At 46.1% G+C, this 26,267-nt stretch overlaps 1 protein-coding gene across 1 annotated transcript; it reads left to right on the top strand.

Annotated features, from left to right (window-relative positions):
- Positions 1-7,811: 7,811 nt before the first annotated feature.
- On the top strand, positions 7,812-8,670 carry LOC144097415 (uncharacterized). The gene has a single exon (XM_077630142.1). It carries the CDS (start codon positions 7,813-7,815, stop codon positions 8,668-8,670), a length of 858 nt encoding a protein of 285 aa, XP_077486268.1. The 5' UTR covers position 7,812.
- Positions 8,671-26,267: the final 17,597 nt, after the last annotated feature.

Raw genomic sequence — 26,267 nt, 5'->3', positions numbered from 1 at the left:
CACTCCCTCGTATAAGCATGTAACAACAACAACAAAACGGAAACAACAACAAAAAGACACATCCCAGAGATAACTGGAGCCATTTAGATGGCTTCATGTGTAGAGAAATGTAATTTTCAACTTATGACCTAAGTTTTACACGGCACATTCTAAAGCACATCCCCCTTGATTTGGAGTAGGGCTGTGATCGTCTGCCTTCATTCAAATTGGGGTTCATTAGTGAATTACCCCATCCTACCCTTTTCTCCCCACTGCACGTCGGCACCTCGTCAACATCATCTGTCTCCTCTGCAACTACCGAGCATGCTGCCATGGGGGCGCACCGTACGGGAACTGTTTCTTCGTATTTTCAAAATGTTTCCATGGAAAGCCTTCTTGGTGTTATTTATGACTGACTCATAATCCATGTCATTTGTCTTCCCCGTCGCAAGGTAAGGGCCCTTCCACTACATTAGCAACTTATTATTACCCGTGGGTAGCAGGGTGAGAACCCTGTCGCCCGGATTCCGAATCCTGCGTGTGGGTTTCCTGTCATAGTAGCCCTTACAGCCTTCGCGCGCCATTTCCAGGCCTTGATGTGCAAGCCTGCATGTTTCCTCCAACTTATCCCGCAACTCAAGAACGTATATGAATGTTGTCTTGAGGTCTGACGTGATCTTTTTTTTGGCCCACAGCTCCTTGAGTATTGTAAGTGGACCTCTAACGATTCTTCCATACAACATCTCGAAGGGCGAGAAACCAGGACTCATTTGCGGTACTTCGCGATAAGCGAACAAAAGAGCTGGGAGATATCAATACCAATCCGTAGGTCTCTCCTGGCACATTTTCCTGATCATATTTATGAGGGTGCCGTTGAAACGCTCTACAAGCTCGTTACACATGGGATGGTATGGCGTTGTTAATAACTGCCTTACTGACAAAAGGCAGTAAATCTCCTTCTTTTGTTCCGACGCGAAGTTCGAGCCCCGGTAACTCAAAATTTCCCTCGGGAACCAATAACGCGAAAACATCTCCACCAGACCCTCCGCCTCTTAAATATTGTCAATAGCCTTCAATGGAATAGTGTCAGGATAACAAGTGGTCCCGTCAAATAGGGTAAGCACATATCTATTGCCTCTGGCGGATAGTGGAGAGATTGGCCCCACAATATCAATAGCCACTCTTTCAAACGGTAGGCCGATGGCTGGCATCTTGCCCGGATGTTTCCCTTGATGAGATCGTAGATGGGTTGCTCTGCACATTTTGCCACTACCTGTCCAGTATAATGTGGCGTGGACACTAGAATCCTAACTTCAGGCAGGTACCTTACTGTGCTGTCTACAATAGTGACGACTGACGCTTCCTTTGTAAGATCTTCGTCCTTCATCAGGGTTCTCCGAACCAAAACGGTGTTGGTTCCGCTGTCTCTAAGCACCAATATAGGACGGTCGCCTAATTGCCCAACCACCGCCGGCATTGCTGCTTTCGACTTGAGTATTCCACTCACCGGGGTTTGCTCTCCTTTTAGCTGTGGAACTTCAGGCGGTGTGACAAGTTCTGCCCGGCAATCGGCAACGCATGCAGCTCGGTCCTGCGTTCTATATCGGCACTCATTCAGAGCGGAGACCCCGGCCTGAGTGAGTTAGTTTGTGGTATACGGCCGGTATACGGTTTGCGCCCGGTACCTCCACTTCTCTTCGTACCACCCGAAAGTCCATAAAGCATCAGTGGAGAAGACGCTGTTCAGAAGAGTTGACACACACCAGCACAGAAATTGACAGAAAAAAAGAACAACGCACGATATTAAAAAAAAAAACTCATCATGAACGGCTACCCAAAAGACTTTATTTAAACAACCGTTCGACGTCAAAAACACAATATTTGCCAAGAAATCAACGCACAAAAACCAACGCCACCACCAAAATACGTCACTTTACCTTATTTCAGAGGCGTCAGCGAAATCATCGCCCGAATCCTGAAAAAATCGGGTCTCCCGTTTGCGCACAAGCCCACAAACACTGTTGCGCTTTGCCTACTTGTTCCCAAAGACCAGCCGCCGAGTGAAAGAGCCCAAAGCATTGTCTACAAAATTCCATACGCCGACTGCGCCACAAGCTACATCGGCGAAACCAAAAATTTCAAAGAATTCGGCAACATAAGAACCACGTCCGCAAATTCGCAAGAGAGCGCAATCCAGTAGCCGAACATTGCGAGGACTCCGGCCATGGAATCAACTTCAAAGAAACCCGCATCCTTGGAACCGAAACAAATTACCACAAATCGCTTCGTCTGGAATCCTGGAATATCCAAACCACCCCGAACAACATCAACTGCACAAAAGGAAACCTGCCCCCCGTATATGCACAGGGACTGTGCTCTTCAACTCAACGAAAAGTCGCCATTCACCACCTCCCTGCAGTGCGCCAACCTGACTAACAGCCTAAATCCCCCTCCACCGCGCCTTTCGCATCAGCTGTCGTTCTTTAACCCCTCCCCTCAATACTTAAAAGACGCTAGCTACGGCCCTCAGTCACCCCTAATGAAGGAGCCGAGTCAGCTTCGAAACGTTGGGTTAAAGTTGAAATTTTTGGTTGGAGATATGCAGTTATTATAAGTGTTTCTTTGTTCGATTCTTCTTTTTGTTCGTTCCTTTCTTTTTGTTCGTTGGTCTCTTTCTTTGTTTCTTCATTCGTTCGTTTCTTTCTTTCTTTCTTCTTTCGTCCTTTTCTTTGTTTCTTCGTTCGTTCGTTTGTTTCTTTGTTTCTTCGTTCCTTTCTTTTCCTCCTTTTTTCCTTTCTTGGTTTGTTTCTTCGTTCGTTCGTACATTTCTTTCGTTCTTCGTTCATTCGTTTTTGCTCTCTTTCTCGTTCGTTCCTTTCTTTGTCTTCCCCCTGATTTCTTTGTTTCTTCGTTCGTTTCTTTCTTTCTTTGTACGTCCCTTCCTTTGTTTCTTCCTTCGTTTCTGTCTTTTCTCGTTCGTTTCTTTCTCTGTTTGTTCTTTCCTTTTTGTTTTTTCGTTCGTTTGCTTTGTTTCTTCGTTCGTTCGTTTCTTTCTTTGATTATTCGTTCTTTCGTTTCTTTCTCTCTTTGTTCGTTCATTTTTCTGTGTAGGGTTGTTTTTTTCTGTGTTTCTTCGTTCGTTTCTTTCCCCATTTGTTCCTAGTTCGTTTGCTTCTTTGTTTCTCCGTTTGTTTCTTTCTTTCTTTCTTCGTTCCTTTGTGTCTTCATTCGTTTCTTTCTTTGCTTGTTCGTTTCTTTCTTTGATATTATTTAGTTTCTTCTTTTCTTTGTTTGTTCCTTTCTTTCTTTGTCTGTATGTTCGTTTCATTTTTGTATACTCGGCAACGTCCTGAGCCGAACTGAAATCATGCTGCCGGAATCAACAGCACCATGACAATCGAGCAACAACTCATAACCTTCAGTTACAACTATACCTTCTGGGTCTTTTCCCGTAGTTCAAGTCAGCACCAGTTTGACCGATCTGCGTACTTACTGGGTCATCATCTTCATCATCAGCCAGTCAACACTCTCTGCAGGACAAAGGCCCCTCCCTAATCTCTGCCCTAGACATCAAGAGGGAACGAAAGAAAGTAGTGATGTTGAAGCCCACTAAAGAACTACGGGCTGAATCGAAAATCTCGTAATGCATGATATCGTTGCAGAACAGATATTCGGCTTTATCTGAGAACAACAACTTAATATTCGGGCAGTGAATGATAATCTCACAGCTCACAATACAGAGCATGCAGTAGAAGTAGGCGGTAGGTTGGTTCGACTGGATACCGGCAAGATATCTCAGGAGACGAAATATCTGGTTGAGGAACTTCAAAGCATGAAGGCGTCTAGCCCTAAAAACAAAATATAACTGGCAGAGCTATGGATGTTATTGAATAAATGCAAGGTAGTCGACGCAAGGAAGTTAAATATGGAGAGAATCGAGCCTGCTCTAAAAAACGGAAGGAGCGTAAAAGCAGTGAAGAGGAAACTAGGCATAGGCAGAAACCAGATGTATGCGTTTAGAGACAGAGAGAGTTATTAGCAATATGGAAGAGGTAGTTAAAGTAGCCGGTCAGTTCACAGACCTGTACAGTAGCCAATGTAATCAGAGCGTTAATGAGATAGGCAGTAGAGCACAGCAATGGCACATGCCTTCAGTATTGAAAGAGGACGTAAGGAAAGCCTTAGAGCACTGGAAAGGGGGAAAGCAGCTGGTGAGTGTCAGGAAAAACTAGGCAACCCGTATAGGCAATGCCTTATGACTTTGAGCGTGCCAGAAGCTTGGAAGAACGCCAACATCGTCTTAATTCATAAGAAAGCAGACATCAAGGACTTGAAAAATTACAGACCGGTCAGCTCACTGTCGGTTGCGTATGAGTTATTTGCTAAGGTAATCCATAATTGTGTTAGGACGTCCTTAGACTTCAATCAACGAAATGATCAGGCAGTCTTTCGCAACAGGTACTCGACAAAAGAACATATTCACACAATCAATCAGGTGATATAGATATATATGCGCAGGAAGGAAGAAGATGAAGTCAAGCCTGAACCGGACGTGTTTCCAGTGCGCTTCGTCGCATTTGGCCATTTGGCCAGCAACTGAGTGCAAAGCCATCACCGATGCTTTGCTGAGTGCGGTGGTTAGCCGTCATTTGACTGCGGACTCGCTTCAGCCGTAGTCGGCGACCTTCTCCGAGGTCAGGGGAGCCACGAAGATCCGCAGCTGCAGCAAGCTAGGGCTACAATGGAATGCTCTCGCCCTCCAAGCTCTGCGTCTCCTACCAAACGTGCTGCCGATATGACATGGACGTCTGAAACATCCTTCCAAGGAACCGCTCAGAAGAGAGACCGCCTGTCGTCCCAACCTGGCGTATTGCCGCTATACAAGGTGGTGGTGGTTAAGCCGCGTGAATGCTTCGATGTATCAACTTTGTCGCACCGTCTCCTTCAACCGACCTGCGACAAGTGACTTGGAACACATGCATCTCAAGGTTTCGCAGTTCACCGCCCCACCAACAGCGTGACCGTTTCGGTGCGCTTGTTATACGACGTCGACCGCCTCCGCGAACTACATGCTGTCCCTGCCCCTGCTTCGACCACCGTGACTGTCCAAGCTTACCTCGCATCTTGTTCAGACCTTCGGCGTTATGTCGTGTCAGATGTAGACCCAGACATCGCGCCGAAGGAACTTGTTTCTTCGTTGGATTATTCCACACAAACGGTGGTGAAAGCTTGCTACATGGGCAAGAGACGCAGGTGTCTTGTCACTCTGCAGGAACCTCTTTCTGCTCCTACTCGCATATCATTTCAAGGGAGCATCTTGGAGCACCGCCTCTACAAACCTGGAGTTGTTTACTGTTATCGTTGCTTTCAACCAGGACATATGAAAGCGTCTCTCCGGTATCCCGCAAACACCCATAAGTGGGGTTCTAATTTTCCATAAACCAGGAGACGTTTACTGTTATCGTTGTTTTCAGCCAAGACATATGAAAGCGTCTTGCCCTTAAATCGAAAACATATAAGGGGGCTTCAAATTCTGAGCAACATCGGTGCGGCCTTTGTCGCAAAGACGATAACGATATTACTTCCAAAGACTGGCCAGTGAAGCGCCGCGCCACTGAGAAACGGCGTAAACGTTACAAGGGCGCTCACCCGAATCCAATGCTGGAGTCATCAACTGGCGTTTTGCCTACATCGAACCGCTCTGCACTACTGGCGCTTAACGAATATGAAACCACCGCAGTGCGTGATGTTGATGAAAGCCGCTTCAATACAATAAAGCACTGAATCGAGAAAAAGCATGTTCTGCTAAACCACCCCAAAAAGTGGCTCTTGAAGAGCAACCTTCAGATAACATTGCCGAATTGGATAAAAGGCTTGCAGTTCTGCAGGGGGAGGTGCAACGTCTCTCCAAAAATAGGCTTTACATTCACAATCGTGTAGTTGCCATACTACTCATCCGTCTTCTGTGACGCACTCAAATACGCACACATCGATTGCCCCTTGTGCAACACCACAGCTCGTTCAGTTGACTTCTGTAGAGCTGCTTCCCTTCGCAGCGCAACAGCTGCAACAACTGACAAAGGTGCTGATAACTAACCTTCCTTCGGTTCCCTAGATATGGATTCAACATCAAACAACCACCTATATGTTTTACAATTGAGCTGCCGGGGATTCCAGAACAAGGCAGGCGAGATCAGTCATCGACAGCGCTTAGGTAAACTTCCTGCATGGGCGTTATTTCTACGAGCGGCTAATGCTCTGTCTCCGATTTCTGGCTTTACTGACTACTCCTGCACAACTATAAAAGACAGCCGTTGCAGTACTGCCTCCTGAACGCCTGGAAAGGCCGCCGTATAAGTAGCCACTTGTTATCCTCAGACTACAATTCCACTGGTGTCTTAGTGCAACAATTGGCAAGAAGTGGCTCTGCTGGGTCGCCTTCCGCGCACTGACGTGATTCTTGCATCGTGCAACATACGTTCATACAGTGACAGAGCTCCTCCCCGACCACTAGGATGGATAGCTCACCTACCCGTTCCATACCCGCGATGCCCTATTTTCGTTGGTGATGATTTTAAAGCCCCGAATCAGACTTGGGGTTAGCCCTGCTCTGGTGTGCCGGGAAATCTAGTGCTGGATATTTTTAACGAGGCAGAGTTTGTGCTTGTCAATTCCCCAACGTCCCATGTGATAGGAAGCATGAAATGGAAGTATGCAGTAAAAAAGTTTGGAGAAGACGACGAGGATGGCGATAAGCATGACGTGTATTAACCCAAGAGAAAAGAAGATGAATATGTATTCGGTGAGGTGGGAAGAGTTCATTGGTGGAGAAGAGGAGATTACGATTACAAGGATGACGTGTATTAATGCCAACCTTATAAAAGCACTAGGGATTGCGTGGCAAGGGGAGGGAGGAACAGAGAAGCGGAGGTTCCGGCGGGTCATGAACACCTCGGATGGAAGAGAGCAACGCCGGCTACTGCTCCGGAGATCTCGAGTACCGTGGACTTCCCGCCGTTCCTGAGCCCGTTCCGGGGAGTCAACGGCTGACGCACTCACCTGCTACTACCAGGGATGCCTCCAGCGCTGTTGCACCCATCCGGGTGGTGCCCACAACGCTATCTTTGCCAGCATCACCTCCACGGGCACATAGGGCTTTGCGGCTGTGCCACTGTACGGACCGCTAATCCGCTTACCTTCGTCATGCAGGTCTTTGCTCAAATCATCGCCTTCGCTTTCCTGCCGGTCTTGACGGCCAGACCACCTGGCATCGTACCAGGCATCTGGACGCCACACCAAGAAGGCGAAATTTGTGCTCGTCACCCGGTCGCCACCGACACTTGGGAGCCCCTGGCAACGCCACCTCTCGAAAACTGGATCAAACAAGCGGCGTCGGCGGCCCCATCGTCACCGACAGCACCGTTTGCGTCAGCTATAAAACAGCGACACCCACTTTCGGCACACTGTGGGCTTTGCGGCTGTGCCACTGTGCGGACCGCTAATCCGCTTACCTTCGTCATGCAGGTCTTTGCTCAAATCATCGCCTTCGCTTTCCTGCCGGTCTTGACGGCCAGACCACCTGGCATCGTACCAGGCATCTGGACGCCACACCAAGAAGGCGAAATTTGTGCTCGTCACCCGGTCGCCACCGACACTTGGGAGCCCCTGGCAACGCCACCTCTCGAAAACTGGACCAAACAAGCGGCGTCGGCGGCCCCATCGTCACCGACAGCACCGTTTGCGTCAGCTATAAATCAGCGACACCCACTTTCGGCACACTGTGGGCTTTGCGGCTGTGCCACTGTACGGACCTCTAATCCGCTTACCTTCGTCATGCAGGTCGGTGTTCCATATACTCTTTTTGCTAAGAAATCTAGTAATTATTGTCTGGTGCAGCTGCCGAGCCCACAGTGCTGCTTCTGCCTTGCTGTTGAATGTGTCAATGTGATTCGTGCTTTACTATTACTATCGGGCGATGTTGAAACAAATCCGGGACCACCTAATACTGATGCTGTTTTGGCCGAACTGCAAAAGTTGAGCGCTGGTCAGAGAAAACTTATTTCTGAAGTCCAAGGCCTGAAAAATCAACTAGTAACAACAGATAAAACAATATCTGCCCTAAGTGAACGAATTGCGAGTCTTGAAACCCAATTTGAGGTAATTAGTACCCTGCGAACAGAAATCGAAACACTTCAAACCAGCACTGCTAGAACGACCCACCAGCTTTCCGAGATAGACACACGTCTGGATGATCTTAAGAACCGCTCAAGAAAAAACAATCTAGTATTCTATGGACTTCCCGACCCAAATGAGAAAGAATCATATGACCAATCAGAAAAAATAATAATCCAGCACTGCCTTGATAGCTTGAACCTCGTAATCGACCCTAAAGACATAGAGCGCGCACACCACCTTGGCTGTCACAGCATTGACCGCCAAAGACCTATAATAGTGAAGCTGTCTGCTTTCAAAACCAAAGGGGTCATTCTTTCGAATGGCCCTAAGCTTAAAAATACAGATTTCAGTATCGGCGAAGATTTTTCTCGGTCCGTCCGAAATGCCCGAAAACACCTTGTGGCTTTCGCCAGAACCAAGTCAGGACCCTTTTCCCTTCGATACAAAACGCTGCACATGGGACCAAAACGTTACATGTTTGACCAAGACACACAGACCGTGAAAGAAATCGCATAGGAATCATGTCGCCGTCGGATCGCGCGCAAGCAACCACAGGCTACCCGCCGAGTTAAACTTTCTTTTTCCATAATCTACACCAATATACGCAGTTTCCTTCCAAAGCGCGAAGCCCTGTCTAATCTCCTGTCATCTTCAGGCAGCAACATATTAATCTTAACTGAAACGTGGCTGACAAGCGACGTGACAGATAATGAATTTCTGGGTGAATTGCCAAATTTCAATGTTTACCGCAATGATCGTCAAGGCACACACGGAGGAGGTGTTCTTATTGCCATTAACAACCAAATATCTTGTTCTCATGTTAACATTAGTTCAGATCTAGAAATATTGTGGTTAAAATGTTGCGCTCCACCGGAAACAGTTCTATTTGGCGTCTGCTACAGGGCCCCCAACAGCAACCCAGGATTCGCGCTTAACCTGAACGATGCACTAGCCCAAATTACTTAAAAACACCCTGGTGCGCAAATTGTTCTCTTAGGCAATTTTAACTACCCTGGCGTCGATTGGCAAAACGTAGGACCACTAACCGCCGGTAACCCTGAAGCAAGAGAATTCGTAGATGTATGCTTAAACTTTAACCTGACGCAAATGGTGCTCGAACCGACACGCGTCGCTCACGGATCTTCAAATATTCTGGACTTAATACTGACCAACAACCCTGAAAGCTTATCATCGGTTACTTACCTGCGTGAAATCAGTGATCATAAGGTTATTCATGCCATATTCAAGTTCTCCCCCACATCCCGCCAAACGTTCAAGAAAACCATCCGTATGTACGACAAAGGCAATTACGAAGAAATCAACAACGAGCTAGAAGCATTCCTGCCTTATTTTCAATCCACATTTCATCACCGGTCTGTCAATGATAACTGGTCGATTTTCAAAAAGATGATCGAAGAACTGACAAACAAATTTATTCCCTCTATCAGCTTTCGAGCAAACCGCCAAAAACCGCGGTTTTCACACAACCTTAAGAGATTAGAAAGAAGAAAAAAACGACTTTATAATGCAGCGAAACGGAGCCCAGACGCAGATGCATGGGATAGGTACTATCAGGCCGAGGACACGTATTACAATGCAATTCGCTGCGCCAAACAAGCATTTTTCCAAACTGATCTACCAAAAATCCTAACGAATAACCCCAGGAGGTTTTGGGAAATAATAAATCCGCAAGCAACTCGCATCATCGCTCTAACGAATGCCGCAGGCGAGGATGCCAGTGATACTGAATGTGCCGAAATATTTAATCGCGCGTTTGTATCTGTTTTCACAAACGAAACTGCCTCACCATTGCTCACTCCGCCTACTCTAACACTGCCAGCAATGTCTCCCATCGAAATCACAGCGCAGGGTATCGAAAACCTTATCGACAGAATTAAACTTTCGTCAGCCGCTGGAGTGGACGAAATGAACTCAAAAGTACTGAAAAACACAAAACACATTTCTGCCATTTATCTCTCATTACTGTTTCTGCAATCGCTGTCGACAGGAACTTTACCGGACGACTGGAAGGTGGGGAGGGTCATCCCGGCCCACAAATCTGGTCAAAAGGATTCTCCGCTAAATTATCGTCCCATCTCCTTAACCAGCGTGCCTTGCAAAACCATGGAACATGTCATCTATTCCCATATCATAAACTTTCTAGATTCAAACAGCATCCTTGATCCGGCTCAACACGGGTTTCGTAGGGGGCTCTCCTGCGAAACCCAACTGGCAATCTTCACTCACGACGTACATGCTAACCTTAACCGCAACCTGCAGACCGATGCGTTATTTTTAGATTTTGCGAAGGCATTTGACAAGGTACCTCACCAGCACCTAATACTAAAACTCGCCCTTTTAAATTTACACCCTAATATCCTGCAATGGATTAAAGAATTTCTAGCTAACCGATCTCAGTTCGTTTCTATTAACAACCACCGCTCAAGCGCTCTCCCTGTTAAATCTGGCGTCCCTCAGGGATCTGTGCTCGGCCCACTCTTGTTTCTAATATATATTAATGATCTAGCTTCACATGTGTCATGTAAAATTCGTATCTTCGCTGATGACTGCGTAATCTATCGCACTGTCACTAACATTTCTGATCAAATGGCCCTTCAAAACGACCTTAACAGCGTCCATAAATGGTGTGACCTCTGGCTAATGACGCTAAATGCTAACAAATGCAAACTCATTTCCTTTCATCGACAACACAACCCTCTTATTTTTTCCTATGCAGTTGCTAACTCGTTTATAGAAAGCGTCCAATCGTTTAGGTATCTTGGTGTCACCCTCTGCAGCGATCTTTCTTGGCGAACACACATTACCACAGAGCTAACAGATCTCTAGGATTCATGAAACGTCATCTTCGTCATGCGCCGCAACACGTGAAGCTGCTCGCTTATAAAACCCTCATCAGACCCAAACTTGAGTACGCCAGCCCCATCTGGAGCCCACACCATGCATACCTAACAAATGCACTCGAATCAGTTCAGAACCGCGCCATTCGTTTCATTCACTCTGCACATTCATATACCACCAGCATTTCAGCTCTGAAGAAGAATTCCGCTCTTGAAAGCCTCGCAGACCGCCGTCGCATTGCCAGCCTCTATTTGCTCCACAAGTTTTTCCATAGTTCTCTAAATCAACCACCCTACATTACTCATCCGAACCGCATATCTCACCGCACTGCCCATCCGTTTCAGATCGCCCGCCCTGTGTCGCGTACTGCAACTTTTTCAGGTTCATTTTTTCTCCGAACTGTTGTGGACTGGAATGGCCTCCCCACCGATATCGCTGCCATCACACACCTGTCTGCATTTTCAGATACGCTAAACAATTATTTCAAAGCAATGACTTGTACTTGTTGATCAACATATTAACCCACCCCTTATGTAATACCCCCTGAAGGGGGTCTTTAAGGTGAATAAAGTGAAGAGCTCATACCACGCCGCCAACGACGCCGCCAGCGACGCCAGCCTGAGAACGTCGAACTCAACCTCCCCGCCGGCTACCTGGATGCCACTCACCAGACCATTGCAACGGTTCATCTGCGCCGAACCGTGAACACGAACGCCGAACACTAGTAGACTTGGTGTTCCCAGGTCGTGTGTATTGGTAGTCTTACTGTGTTAGTTCCGCTAGTTATTTTTCTGTGCTAGTGCTTGTGTCATGCATGGTGCATTAAATGTGCATCTGTGTGGGTGCACCTGTCGCCTAGTCGATTCTCTCGGCCGAGAATTCTCCGGGGATCCGTGATAAAGTTAAGTGGCGAGCTTGCCGAGATTCATTTTCTTGTTTCTTTTTGCTTTGTCTCGGATCTTTCCGATCTCTCGACGGCAGAAAGTACGGATTAGACAAACACGTTAGAACTGGCTCTCAAGCTGGGGTTAAGCAAGGAAGAGGCGATGAGTCTGTATGACGAGGAGGCAGAGAGGCAGGGAGAGGAAAGGGCGCAAGCACACGCAGACGCTCGCGAAGCAGAAGAACGGGAGAAAAGAAAGATAAAACGAGAGGATTTTCCTCTGTGGAAACAGGCTCTTGTCGCGATAGGGTATCGGGAGGTCACGGAAGATGATCAGCGTTCCCTAGCGGGTACAGAATCTCCTACACTGGCCAGAGATTGTCCAACAAAGCTGATGGCTGTTTCTGATGACAAAAGAGGTGATTTGGACGCATATCTGCAACAATTCGAGCGGATCGCTTTGGGGCAAAAGCTGGGAGCGCAGTGAATGGTCCACGGCATTGATCATGTGTTTAGTCGGGGAGGCGCTGAATCTGTCTGGGAGGATGCCTGCTGCTGATTCCATGAACTACGAGAAAGTAAAGAAGGCACTCCTCCAAAGATTCAGGCTTACTACAGAGGGCTTCCACGAGAGGTTTCGCAGCGTGAAACCTGAGGGTTCTCGAACCACTAAGACGTTTTCCTGCAGGCTTACGAACTATTTCGATAGGTGGCTTGATATGTCAAACACAGAAAATAGTTTTGGAGGGCTGCGTTACAATTTGGTGACAGAGCAGTTTTTAGCATGTTCCAGTCTAAAGCTAGCGCTATTTCTGAAAGAAAATGTGTTCATTGGAAGAGTTCGCAGACACAGCTGACCAATTCCTCGAGGCTCAAGGGCTGAAAAATAGTAAGGCAAAGGACGAAACTCAAGAGGTCCTAAAGACAGATGCTTCAAAACTTAGAGCCTATGGCGGTGCCTCTAAGGCACCAGTAAGGTGTTTCCTCTGTGGCACGGTTGGACACCGACAGTTGGCTGTAGAAGTTGGCTGTAGAAACTGGCATTGCCCAAAAGACACAGGTTGTGTGTCAAGGTTGTAAGGGGAAAGGACACACTGTGGATGAGTGCCGATATAGAACGCAGGACCGAGCTGAATGCATTGCTGACTCTCGGGTAGAACTTGTCACACCACCTGAAGTTTCACAGCTAGAAGGAGAGCAAACACCGCTGGAAAACGAGGAGGTGACTGGAACATCCAAGTCGAAAGCAGCCATGCCGGTGGTAGTTTGGCAAATAGAAAACCGCCCCATATTGGTGCTTAGAGACAGCGTAGCCAACGCAGTTTTGGTTCGGAGAAGCCTGTTGAAGTTTGAAGGACGAGGATCTTACACGGGAAGCTTCGGTCGTCGTTCTTGTAGATAGCAATCAGGTTCATTCCTGAAGCCAGGATTCTATTGTCCATGCCAGATTATACTGGACAGGAAGTGGCAAAAGGTGTAGAACAACCAATCTGCTATCTCACCTTGCGAAACATTACGCGTGCAAGAAGCGTCGAGGACCCCGATCCCGAGTGGAGGATACTCGACGTTATGAAACACCCACAGGAGGAAAGGCCCACGACAGCTCAGGCTAGTGATGGGGCAGTCAGTTTCTCGTTCGCAGTGAAGGCAGGAGCTCAAGTGACAGCCCGAGCAACGCAGCGTCCCCTCCTTACTCCCGTTACGATGTGTCTGAGCGTAACACCTGGCGAAATTGCAATTAGGCAAAGAGAAGAACAGAGCGTGAAAGCCTGCTTCGAAAGAGTTGGGGAAAAGGTGAAAAGAAAAGGGAGTGGTACGTCATTCGAATATCAATTGGTAAACGGTCTCCTACACAGGGAATACTTATTTAGCTCGGGAAGGCTGGTCGAATAGCTAGTGTCACCTAAAGATATGCGAAAGCTGTTACGTTTAGGACATTATGCCATTATGGCTGCGCACCAGGGTGTTCACAAAAGGGTGTCTAGAATCACCGAGGAGTTCTTCTGGCCAGACGTCCAGAGTGACGTTAAACGCTTTGTTCGCTCGTGTGACGTTTGCCATCGCACAGTTCCAAAAGGAAGAGCTGGCCCCGTACCTCTGGGTACGATGCCAGCCATCGGCCTACCGTTTCAAAGAGTAGCCATTGACATTGTGGTTCCAATCTCTCCAGTATCCGCCGGAGGCAATAGACATGTGCGTACCTTGGTCGACGTGGCCACTCGTTATCCTGATGTTATTCCATTCAAGACCATTCACAGTATCCAGCTTGCGGGGGGTGTTGTGGAGATGTTCTCGCGTTATGGGTTCCCGAGACAAATTTTGAGTGACCGGGGCTCTAACTTCACGTCGTAACTAATGAAGGAGGTTAACTGCACTTTGTCAGTAAGGCAGTTACTAACAATGCCATTCCATCCCATGTGTAATGGGCTTATAGAGCAGTTCACCGGCACACTCAAAAATATGATCAGGAAAATATGCCAGAAGAGACCTACTGATTGGGATAGATACCTCCCAGCTCTTTTGCTCGCTTACCGCGAAGTACCGCAAATGAATCTTGGTTTCTCGCCCTTCGAGATGTTGTATGGGAGAGCCGTTAGAGGTCCACTTACAATAATCAAGGAGCGGTGGGCTTGCATCAAATCTCAAGACAGCCTTCACATACGGTTGTGAGTTGAGGTACAAGTTGGAGGAAACGTGCAGGCTTGCACATGAAGGCCTTGAAAGGGCCCGCGAATGCTATAAGCGCTACTATGAAAAGAAAGCCTCTCATAGAAATCTGAATCCGGGTGACCGGGTTCTCATCCTGCTACCCACTTATCGTAATAAGTTACTGATGCAACAGAAGGGCCCTTACCTTGTGACGAAGAAGATAAATGACCGGGATAATGAATTATTGATAAATAACGCCATGAGGGTTTTCAATGCAAATATGTTGAAAAAATACGAAGAGTTCCCGTACGGTACGCCTCCAGGGCAGCATGCTCGGCAGTGGCAGACGAGACAGATGGTGTTGCCGAGGTGCCCACGTGCAGTGGGAAGAAAAGTGTAGGTTGGAGTAAGGTACTAATAAACCCCAGTTTGAATGAAGACAAAAGATCACAGATGTGGACTCTACTGCAATGCAAGGGGGATGTGTTTTCGGATGTTCCGGGCAAAACGGAGGCCTTAAGTTGCAAATTAGATCTCTCTACATCTTTGTTAGACTAGTCTTTGTTAAACGATACCCACTACCTTTAGTAGTTCAAGAATCAATTGGAAATTAGGTGCGGGTGATGTTGGATCTTGATGTCATTGAGAGGCCGTGGTCAGCGTACAATGCACTCTCGTGGTTGCCAAAAACCTGATGGTACTAGCCGAGCGTGTGTAGATTTTCGTCGGCTAAATGACATCATAGTAGCCGATGCCGAACATATACCAAGAGCGGACGTGGTGTTCGCTAAGGTGGCTCACAAAAGGTTTTTTTTTTAAATTTGACTCAGCTAAAGGGTATTGGTAAATACCAATGGAAGATTCGTCGAAGGAGAAGACTCCCTTTTCTTGCTATGCGGGTTTATTTCAGTTTAAAATAATGCCTTTTGGTTTGCAGACAGCATCCGCAATATTCACGAAGCTGGTGAGGAAGGTTTTGGATGGGCTCCAAAACGTAGAAGACTATATTGATGACATGCTTCTAGCAACAGATACGTAGGAAGAGCATGTAATTACGCTGGAAAAACTACTTGAAAGAATCCAGCAAGCCAGGTTTTCCATAAAACCGGCAAAATGTGGGGTGGGGTTTTGAAGCCATTTTTTTCTTGGACAGAAGTTGGGGATGGGCCTCATCGCCACGAAATATGACACCTTTGTCAAAATGCTGCAAGCCCAGACACCAACGACCAAGGAAGAAATACACTCGCTCCTGGGTTTAACGGGGCACAACAGGCACTTAATTCCGGATTATGCTCGAATAGCCGATCCGCTTGTCGAACCCACTAAGAAGGGTGCAGGCAATAAGTTGAATTAGACTGCTAAACATGAGAACGCATTCGTGATTTTAAAATGGCATATGGCAAAACCGCCCGTTCTGCTCGCTCCGAATATGAATAAAGAAATTCTTATTCGCAATGATGTATCATACCGAGCATTAGGAGCCGTACTTTTGCAAGACGAAAATCGCATGCTACATCCGGTATTTTTCTGCCAGTAAGAGATTATCGGTTAGTGAACGCAACTACTCCACTGTTGAAAACTAATGCTTGGCAGTGGTATGAGCAGTAAAGAAATCTCACACTTAATTTTATGGTAGACATTTCAGAATTCAAACGCATCTTCAGCCGCTTGAATACTTAACCAAGACAAAGTGAACAATAGTAAAGTCATGAGTTGGAGTTTGGCCTTGGAAGAATGACCAGCGACGCCAGCGTGAGCACTTCTAACTCCACCTACCTGCCGGCTACCTGGATGGCTTTGACTGGACCCATGCAAAGCTTCTTCAGCACCAAACCGTGAGCACGAACGTCGAACGATAGTAGACTGGGTGCTCCCGGGTTGTGTGTATTGGTAGTCTTTGTGTTTTGTGTTAGTTCTGCTAGTTAGTTTTGTGTACTAGTGTTTGTGTCACGTAGAGGGCATTAAATGTAGGTGTCTGTGGGTACACCTGTCGCCTAGTTCATTCTCCCGGCCCGAGAGTTCTACGGGGATCCATGACACCTAGGCACCGCGACCCGCCGGTGGGATCATCCCCAGCCTCATCCTTCCTCTCCGGACCTAACATAGTGGTGAGGCGCACACCCTGTATCCTGGGACCGAGAAACAGACTGTTGGGGCAGCGATCACCATTCACTGCTTATCGGTTTCGATCAGGATTCCCAACGCAGATGTAACCGCTGATGCTATGTAGGAGAGCGGGACTTGTTCAGGACGGCACTCAACGACTTCCCTTTATTTGCATAGATTTGTGTACAGCGCTTCAAAATGCCACTTATTCAAGTGGAGTCGAGGAAAGCAAACCGCCTCCAGGTCTACACTTTCTTCAGTTCTGGGCGTCCCGTCTTCGGGCGGAACTGGCGATTACTCGAGACACATCTTCGGCGCAACACCGAGGCACATTTCACCGGCTAACAGCTACGGCACGCCGACATGAGAAGCGCCTGGGAGGACTGGTTCCCATCTCCTGGCTCATCGTCTGCGATTTCATCGATATGGCGCACCTGTAGTCTCATGGAAGTCGGCAAGCGTTCAAAAGTTACCTGAGGGCATATCAAGTTTCTGGAGATTAATTTCTTTTCCTAAACGAAGGGCATGTCTCCTTGAAATATGGCCAATGCAACAAAAACCATTTCTCAGCCATCAGTCAGGCCACCTCACCTTTGTTGAATGTGGTATGGTTATGTCATGTTTCGGGTCGTCATTAAATAAGTATCGCCCTAGTCTGATATGGGTGAGCTTCTTCGCACGAGTTTGAAGGCTTAAGGAGGCTGGTTGTCATGAAAATTTTCTGGAGCGTCTCACAGACAGGATTTTGGTGAAAATGGGAATGCTGCTCTGCCCGATATGCCAGGAAGGTTCCCTTGACACGAAGACAGAAAAACTGGACCCATTCTGTATCCACACGTTGTCTCCCATTGTGTCAAGAAAGTTGCGGCCGCATTTAGCATACGGGTGGTTTTTACTGCGGAAGAAAAGGTTGGTAGAATATATGCCGCGGGCAGAAAAAGTTTGACGAGTCTACAGGCACAATACAGCATTGTCCACTGCGAAGGGCACCAAGATATGTGCGAAGTACAAGACAAGTGTCCACTATAAAATACCGCTCTAGATTATAAAAGTTTATTTTGGTAGACGGGAAGGTGCCTCAATGTTCGTTGAAGAGAACACGAGAGGTCTATGGATGTTACGGCTTCGTCTTCCAACCTTGCCAAGTATAGCCATGACTGCGGTAATGAGAGTGATGTCAGGAACTCTCTCGAGGTGGGGCACGCCTATTTTGTCCACAAATGCAAAAATCACCAGTTGTGTGTAATATCGGGAGCGTATAGCATTGCAAGATCGCGCACTCCATGAGCCGCTAAGCCTTGGAACGCGAAACACCCGTTCAATCCGAATTATCGACATGGAACCTTTGTAGCCTCATGAGCTGCGTTTTGTACACTTTTTATTTAACTCCTTCCATTTTTTTATATCGTTTTCTTCTTAATGCTTTCTGCGCCTGCGCGAGCTGGCGTTCCGGGCTTTCATGAGAGTGAATCTTTCCGTACAAAGATTCATTTGATTCAGCAATGATGTTTGTGTTTCTTGCTCCTCCTCGTCTTCTTTTTCGCTGTTAAAAAAATTCTAAACCTGTATCAACTTGCCTAGTTCTGGCTTCTGCGTCTTTTGTTATCTTTGCCGTTTTTTGGGAGCCGTCCGAGAAGCTGATAATTTTCCGACTTCAAGCGAATGGTCGTTTGCTGCTTATAAGCCATCTTATTTTCCTTTCATTAGGAAGATCTGACGTTCAACTTCAGTGCGTGAACTTCTGGTGGCAAATTCTGCCCCTGCCCTTGATACCATGAAAGAGTTGCCGTGCGCTACGCCGATGTTCTTTGCCTGGGCACATTTCTTCACTGGTCATACTGATGATGATGATGATGATGATGATGATGATGATGATGATGATGATGGTGATGATGAAATTATATGACCCATGGGCAGCATTAACCAAAACGTCATGGCACAAGTCATTTATCGCCTGCTCAAAGTGGGGGTCAAAGAGCCATTTCACAAGTATTGCACTCCAGATAAGCCGAGCACCAGGTCAGGGCAAATCTTGTACCCGTTGCTTCACTCGTGGTTCGATCCCGAAGGATGAGGGGCACCCCACCGCCTCCGGCATGCGAAGTGGATGCTCATACCAGTAGGGCAGCGCTTAAACTGCGACACAGAGCCAGGTCGCTTCAGAAAAAAGAGCGTCTTCGCGTTTTTATGGCGGGAGGCATGTTGGTCGCAACCGATACGTAGATAGCAGATGGTTATATGCGATTATCTTTTCCAGGACTTTAATGAAAAGCAGAAAGTTTTGAAGAATTTTTTAAAACTTAAAGGTGAATACATATCCCTGCAAAGTGAGTGCGCCCACAACACACTCAGAAAACGCAGGCTCCTGTGGTAACGTGCCAAACAAGAGAAAAAGGAAGGCAAAAAAGCAATTCTATTGAACGATAAGCTGCTGATGGATGGAATAATGTATGCATGACATGATTCCAAGAGTGAAGCTGCCAGGTAGGGCTTCCGAGGAGCAGGCTGGCAGGCTAGACCATCACAGCGGCTCACAAACCTCTTGATGTGCGGCTACCCAATTACCAAAAACTCAGACTAATAAATATCAATGCACGTAGTGTCCTAAAACAAAACAGAAAATCTTGAGGTTATATTACTTGAATATGATCCACATATTGCTGTAATTACGGAAACCTGGCTACGAGACGACATTGATGAGAGAGACGTGTTTCCTTCCGTCTATCAGGTATTTCTTTGTGACAGGCCTTATCAGGGGGGGGGGGGGGGGGGAGGTGTAGCGGTTCTTGTAAAACATGGCTTTTGCGCTATCAACCTAAAGAAAATTGCTGGCCCTGAAAGTATTTTTTTAAAAGCTATCTGCTGCGGCCAGTCCTACCTAGTTATTGCAGCTTATCGACCTCCAGATTCACCAGTACAATTCTGAAATGACCATGCTGATCATATGTCCAAATTCAAGGGCGACAGAATCATACTGGCGGGAGACTTGAATCTGCCAGGAATCGGCTGGGATTACCTGCCTCTTTTTTCAGGCTTTGGTGCCCATGCTGATAAGTTATGTGATATAATGCTTTGTCATGACCTGCAACAAGTTGTTAGAGAACCAACACGTGTGCAAGGTCATTCTGCCTCTGTGCTTGATCTTGTACTCTTAAGTCGTTCCATTGAAAATTTTTCTGTGTCGGTAGAATGCGGCTTATCTGGTCACAGTATATCTACGTTTCATTTCCTGTGCATGGTGTGAACAAAAAATCTATCGCTAAAATAGTTCCTTTCAAAGATTTTTCACACGCAGGCGACGAAAGTATGCTGGATTACATTGACTTTTTTCATAGTTCTGACGTTGATAAATTATGAGAAGAGTTTTAAAAAACATTCTTCCACTGCATAGACAATATTTCTCCACGAAAGTGAAGAAAACACACCAGATAAATCCCTGGATCAGTCGAAACGTAGTGCATCTTACGAGGAATATTGAACGGTTGTAACAAAGAGGATCCACTCGATTCATAATTCAAACTATCAAATAGAACCTTACTAAAGAAATTCAGAAAGAAAAATGGTACTACTTTGAGCACACACTACCGGACTTTATTCATGACACTCCACAAAAGTTTTAGAACTATTTAGCAGAAAAGAAAAAGCCCATTAACCGAATTATGCATGAAGGTACAACCCTTGTTGACAAAACTACCATTGCAGAGCACTTTAATAGGCACATCTATTGTGTATTCTGAAATCCAGATCATTGTACAACGACGGACTTCCAGTGAGGTTCCCAATCTCAAGACCTGACGCAGCGTGTTGGCTTCGCCCTTTGGCGCTGGAGCTCACACTTTTAGCGTGGAACACGGGAGAGTTTTGCAACCTCCGCCTCAAGGCACTGGACCCTGGACTGCGCCTTCGCCTTCCACGTCACTTAGCACGTCACGACGCAACATTGTTATGCCGTTCATGGATCGACGTTGCTTTTACCAACCACTATGCTTTCCGGATGGGGATGGCCGACAGTCCTGCCTGTGAAAGCTGCGGTTTTGAGGAGACCATCGCTCATCTTCTCTGTGAGTGCCCTGCATTTGCGAGTGCAAGACATACACTGTGTTGTGCCCTGGACTGCCTCGATCCTCGCCCATTAACAGAGCAAAAGATCCTCGGTCCATGACCACAGCAGTCGACTGCCCTCAAGGCATACAAGGCACTCTTTGCCGACTTGAGAGCGACTGGATTGAGTAACAAATTGTGACAGCGTTGTGCGTGTGTGTGTGTGTTATGCCATTTTCCCCTTCTCTCTTCCTCCTTTTAGCCCCCTAATCCCACTTCCCCTGTGCAGGGTAGCCAACCAGAACCCCTTTCTGGTTAACATCCCTGTCTTTCCCTCCTCCTCTTTATCTATCTATCTACCAGATCATTGTAGGTTTCGTAGTGATGCATTTTGTTTTCCTGATCCAGACATTTTATCACTGCCAGGATTAACTTGAGTGCTGTTAAATTTTATAACTAAGTTCTCTTCTGGTCCGGATAAAATTCCCAACATATTTCTGCGTCGATATGCAGAAGTTGTTTCTAAATTTATTTCAATTATATTTCGCACGTCGTTTGCAACACGAAGACTGCCTTCAGACTGGAGGACAGCTTGTGTTGTGCCTGTGCATAAAAAGGGTGACATTGCACTTGTTGCTAATTATCGTCCCATTTCACTCACTTCCACTGGTTGTAAATTGGCAGAACATATTTTAGCTAACAACATAACCGAATTTCTAGATAATAATGGTGTTCTGTTTAACATGGTTTTAGGAAAGGCTTATATATCCACTGTGACCCAAATAACATCGGTTATTCACAGCTTTGCAACAGTCCTTAACCGCTCGGGGCAGGTCGATGCCATTGTTTAGATATTCAGAAACCTTTTGATGTTGTGTCACACGCTAAACTAATTTATAAGTTTGAACTAATTGGCCTTCCTAAATTTGTAATCACGTGGGTTTCGTCATATCTCACCAACCGTGTACAGTTTGTTAGCATTGACGGTTATCATTCAAATTCTTTACCAGTTACTTCAGGTGCTCCAAAAGATAGTTTGCAAGGCCCGTTATTTCTGATATATATATAAATGTTATAATTATTGTTATATCTGAACCGGTCAAAATTAGGCTCTTTGCTGATGATTGCATTTTGTTCAACAAAATTAACAGCCCTAAAGAGCAAATCCTCCTTAACTCTAGCCTCCAGGAAATTGACACATGGTGCAGTAATTGGTATATGCGGCTTAATTTCGCGAAAACAGTTTTTATGAAAATCACCAACCAAAAAAATTGTACACTCATTTCGTTACACCCTCCCATTGCATCTTCTTGTAGAATTTAAGGAATATAAATACCTCGGTGTTACCATAACTAGTAATCTAAGTTGGAACAGTCATATTTCCAATACATGCTCATCATCCTAGAGAAAACTTGAACTTCTTCGCCACAAACTTAAAAACGTTCCTTTCCGTATAAAGCAGTTAACATACTACAGCCTCATAAGAGCCAAACTAGAGTATGCTTGCACAGTCTGGGACCCTTATACCAAAAAGAATATTGAGGCATTGGAGACTGTACAGCACACAGCCGTGCGCTTCATCTTTTCTATATATCGCACATCTGACTCTCCTTTCATTTGAATGAAAGAAAATGCCATCCCACTACTGCAAATACGTACAAAAATGCAGAGACTAAACTTTCTATTTCTGCTAAAAAACAACATACTCGCCCTGAGTTCCGACTTTAACCATGCCCCTCTTGCAACCAGTCCCACAAGAATTCATTATGCACATTCTTTAACACCGTATACAACTAAAATTAACGTCTTTAAATATTCTTTTTTTTCACGCACTATCGAGGAATGGAACAAGCTGCCTTCTGATGTCATCATGTCCATTGATTCCATTGACAAATTATTGTCGTGTACCTCGGAGTCATGTTTGGTATTTATGCAAGTTTTATCGTAAGAGTTGAACATGTCTAGTGTATTTTACTTACTTATGTTTCGCGCGTTGAATTGATATTCACAATGCTGTATTTTTTTCGCCCATCTTCTAGGACCCACTTAGGCTCTGCAGTATTTGTTAAATAAAAAATAAATTTAGACGCAGTTCTCTGGAAATCATTTTCTGGAAGCTGCTCCTTTTGAAGCGCAGCAGTGGCTTATTCAGCCAGGGCCAGATTTTCCACCTCATGTTCTTAATCCCTGCCACACTTCCCTCAAGCAAGGCTAACCTTCCTGTCTCGGAAATTTGTTACCGAGTTCCTTTAGCTCTACCGAGTGTAAAACAATGGAGCATGTAACTTTCGAGCCTGTCGGCCAGAAATGACTGCTTTTACGTTGTCACAGGATGCAGAGAGACGGCCGCTCCAGACGCACTGTTGCAGTAGCGCGGACATGAACATTGCGCTGCAGTTCCAACGGGTCTTACCCACCGGTCATGCTGTAATGAGTACAAGCCATTCCCCGGGAGTGGTGCTCGGCTTTCTGGGGTACATGGTATGAGAAAGGAGCCCACGCCTTCAAATTCCAAGACTGTGTGAGCCTTGAAAGGACAAGAACCTGTTCGAACTTTGTACGGCCGTCCTTCCTGTTAGTTTATAGTTAAAGAAACGTAGAAAGAACAGCTGCTTTCAGGGTCTGTGCGTTCGCAAGAAAAGGGGCTATAGATAGCAAACAGCACTTAACACTTTTGGCTCTCCTCACTGGAACCATTCTCTTTCGTATATTTCAAGCACTAATGATGAGAGAGAATTTTCTAAGTTGTGTGCCGTCATCACAGAGGATGCGATTGTTATTATTTCTATTTCTTTTTGTTTTCTGACCAGTCAAACGAATGTCAGCACAAGGATAATAGCGCAGTGATGTCACGAAGGGGCTCGGCATATGGCTACGACAGCTTAGTAGTGTGTGTAGCAATGAACAATATATAGTTGGTGCTGTTTATTGAAGTCATTTCAGTGCTAACCGTTGCGAACGTTTTCATCGATGAAGCCGCGGCGTTGGCTGAGTGGTTATGGTGCTCGGCTGCTGACCCGAAAGACGCGGGTTCCAACCCGGCCGCAGCGGTAGCATTTCGAAGCAGGCGAAATAAATGCTAGAGGCCCGCATACTGTGCGATGTCACATCCACGTCACAGAATTCCAGGTGATAGAAATTATCCGGAGTCCTCCGCTATGGCGCCTCTGATAGTCTGAGTCGGTGGAAACGTTAAACCCCATACGCAATAAGCCACAAACCTGTTTCACCGATGACGACCGCATTTAGCGTTTACATCGTTTTCACTGAAAGCACCTATTTCCCGAAGAATGAAAACAATAAATAGCATCCGCCAATTTCTCTTAAAAATAAACACAGGAAATCCACGGCCTCTCCATAATCTATAAAAATGGCAGATGTATACATACTCTATATAGTATAATCAAACGTACCAGACGTAAGCTGTATGGTACGACACAAAACACGTACTTTTATCGCGTGACCTTTGTATTGTTAACAAAATGTCTCTTTTAACCGCGCTCAAAGATAATTCGAAGTTATTAAATCGTCACTGAAGTATTCGTAGCCCACCTTATATATCTCGAGGAAGTGGATGAAAATTGACGCTTTTGTAACGTTCGGCTGCGAGCTCAAACCTCAAAGGAGGCTTGTTTAAAACACGTGACCGCGTATTCAGTGGCAAAATGCCACGATCTGAACCACTGCTGGAAACTTTGCTTCCTTCGTTCCTCTGGGTAGATCGTTTGAGATGCCTCAGTTTTGGTTGTAGCCATGCTAACAAAATGTAGCCTATTAGAGCTGCATGACAGATGTTCTCCGAGATACACGATGTTGTGGTGAGAGGATCATGTAGGTGCAGCTTAAAACACAGCGACTCCCCGCAGTCACGCGCTGCTGCACTGAAGGCAGCCAATGCCATCTCCACACATGGCGGCACACTCAACCGGTAACGCCGGCCTCGGTGTCGGCAGAGCAAACAGTCGGTGAACCTTTGAACAGGGAGAACGATGGGAGGAACACCTTGTTCAAGAACCGATTCAGCCTGTCTCGTATTGCTAGCTTCGCGATGCTCCTTTCAGGCCTGAATCGACCCGTTACAGAAGAAAGGGTCGCAGTCCAGGTAATGAATCCTTTTGGACACTGAGCCACTAACCGAGAAAAAAATTTGCTGGTGCAGGAGGTCGAAGAGATTAAATAAATAAATAGGCGGCTGGGCGGTATCCATCAGCGGGCGTGGCTCCTGGTCACGGAGTGGCATGGAAAAATTACCACCCCACCCCGGTCTCGGAGCACACGGCTCAGCGCGCCTCCACGGCCAGCGAACCGTCTTACGCAGACTGAACGAAGCCAGCTGCTGCCACTCAGACGCCGCGCCGCGAGCGCTGTTAATTTTTATAAGGAACATCTTTAACAGCTTACGTTCTGCGGCGTTTTCAACTCAACGAGAAGTTCATGCACTGCAAGTAGCGCGCTCATTGTTTATAGTGACGTTCCAGTTAGTTTGCAAAAATATACCGTTCCCCGTAAAGCCAGCCCGACCGGAATCATCTTTCCACTCATCTAAGGTAATTAAAGACGACCATCGCTTTTACTGCATTACCTGCTGCATCACCTTTGATTGTTTTATATTGTTCCTGCATTTCTTCTTGTAATATAATGATCCTGAAAGTAAATAAACCCAATGCGTTGCCGAGTTTCCCAGTCGAAAAGGAATTTCGGGTAAAAAGGGCATTTGGGTAAACGGCAAAAATTTTTCTAATTGCTCAGCCTGAATAACATCTTACGTAAATGCATTTAGACAGCTAATACCAGTGCTTGCATAATTCAGAAAGCTCCGTCCTCGGCGACAGCCTCTATAACTTTAAGCCACTATATATCAGACGGCTCAGGCAAGGGCCATGATTTTTATTGGTCATACAATTACCCTGGTCGTTAATGTAAGCCTTTTAAGGCGGAAAGTGCAATGGCCTTCCGGCTGTAGTCAGGAGAGATAACAACGGATCCCAGCAGTCATTCTTCTTCATTGCGTTGAACTCTTCGACTCAAAACGTCTAATACCCGCTTATTAGTATAGATTTGTGCACCGCTTCGAAAATTGCATATCTTTATACTTAATAGCTGATGCTGGGAAGAGAGGCAAATTTCTGTTACTTATTACAATGAAAGTATCGTCACCACTAATACATAATAGGCCTTCCAAAGCCGCATTGGGCTTGAAGGGCAGAGCCAACAGGCGACGTTCACAATGTGGAATGTCACACCCCAGAATATGCAAAAAACATTTTTAGCAGGAAACATACAAAATGCACCAGCACAATACAATGCAATACAATGCAATAAAATACAATAGTACCAACAGCAATGGGAAGTAAAAGAATACAAACCACGTAATTTACACTAAAATACAGTATGAAAAAGCATTCCTAATGCACAACAGAGCAGTGTTCATGCTGTTATATAATACCTTGAAACCCTGGGGGTTTTTTTCGTGCTAAGGGTCAAAAATTTGAACTGAACAAAAAGAAACGATGCAGAAGTTTACATATGATATAAGCAAGGTATAGAACAGCAAAACAAAATGAAAAAAATTCAG

The sequence above is a fragment of the Amblyomma americanum genome, chromosome 7 (genome assembly GCF_052857255.1).
Source record: "Amblyomma americanum isolate KBUSLIRL-KWMA chromosome 7, ASM5285725v1, whole genome shotgun sequence".
NCBI lineage: Eukaryota > Metazoa > Arthropoda > Arachnida > Ixodida > Ixodidae > Amblyomma > Amblyomma americanum.
Note: the sequence above shows the minus strand (reverse complement) of the source record. Positions and strands in the feature narration are given on the sequence as shown.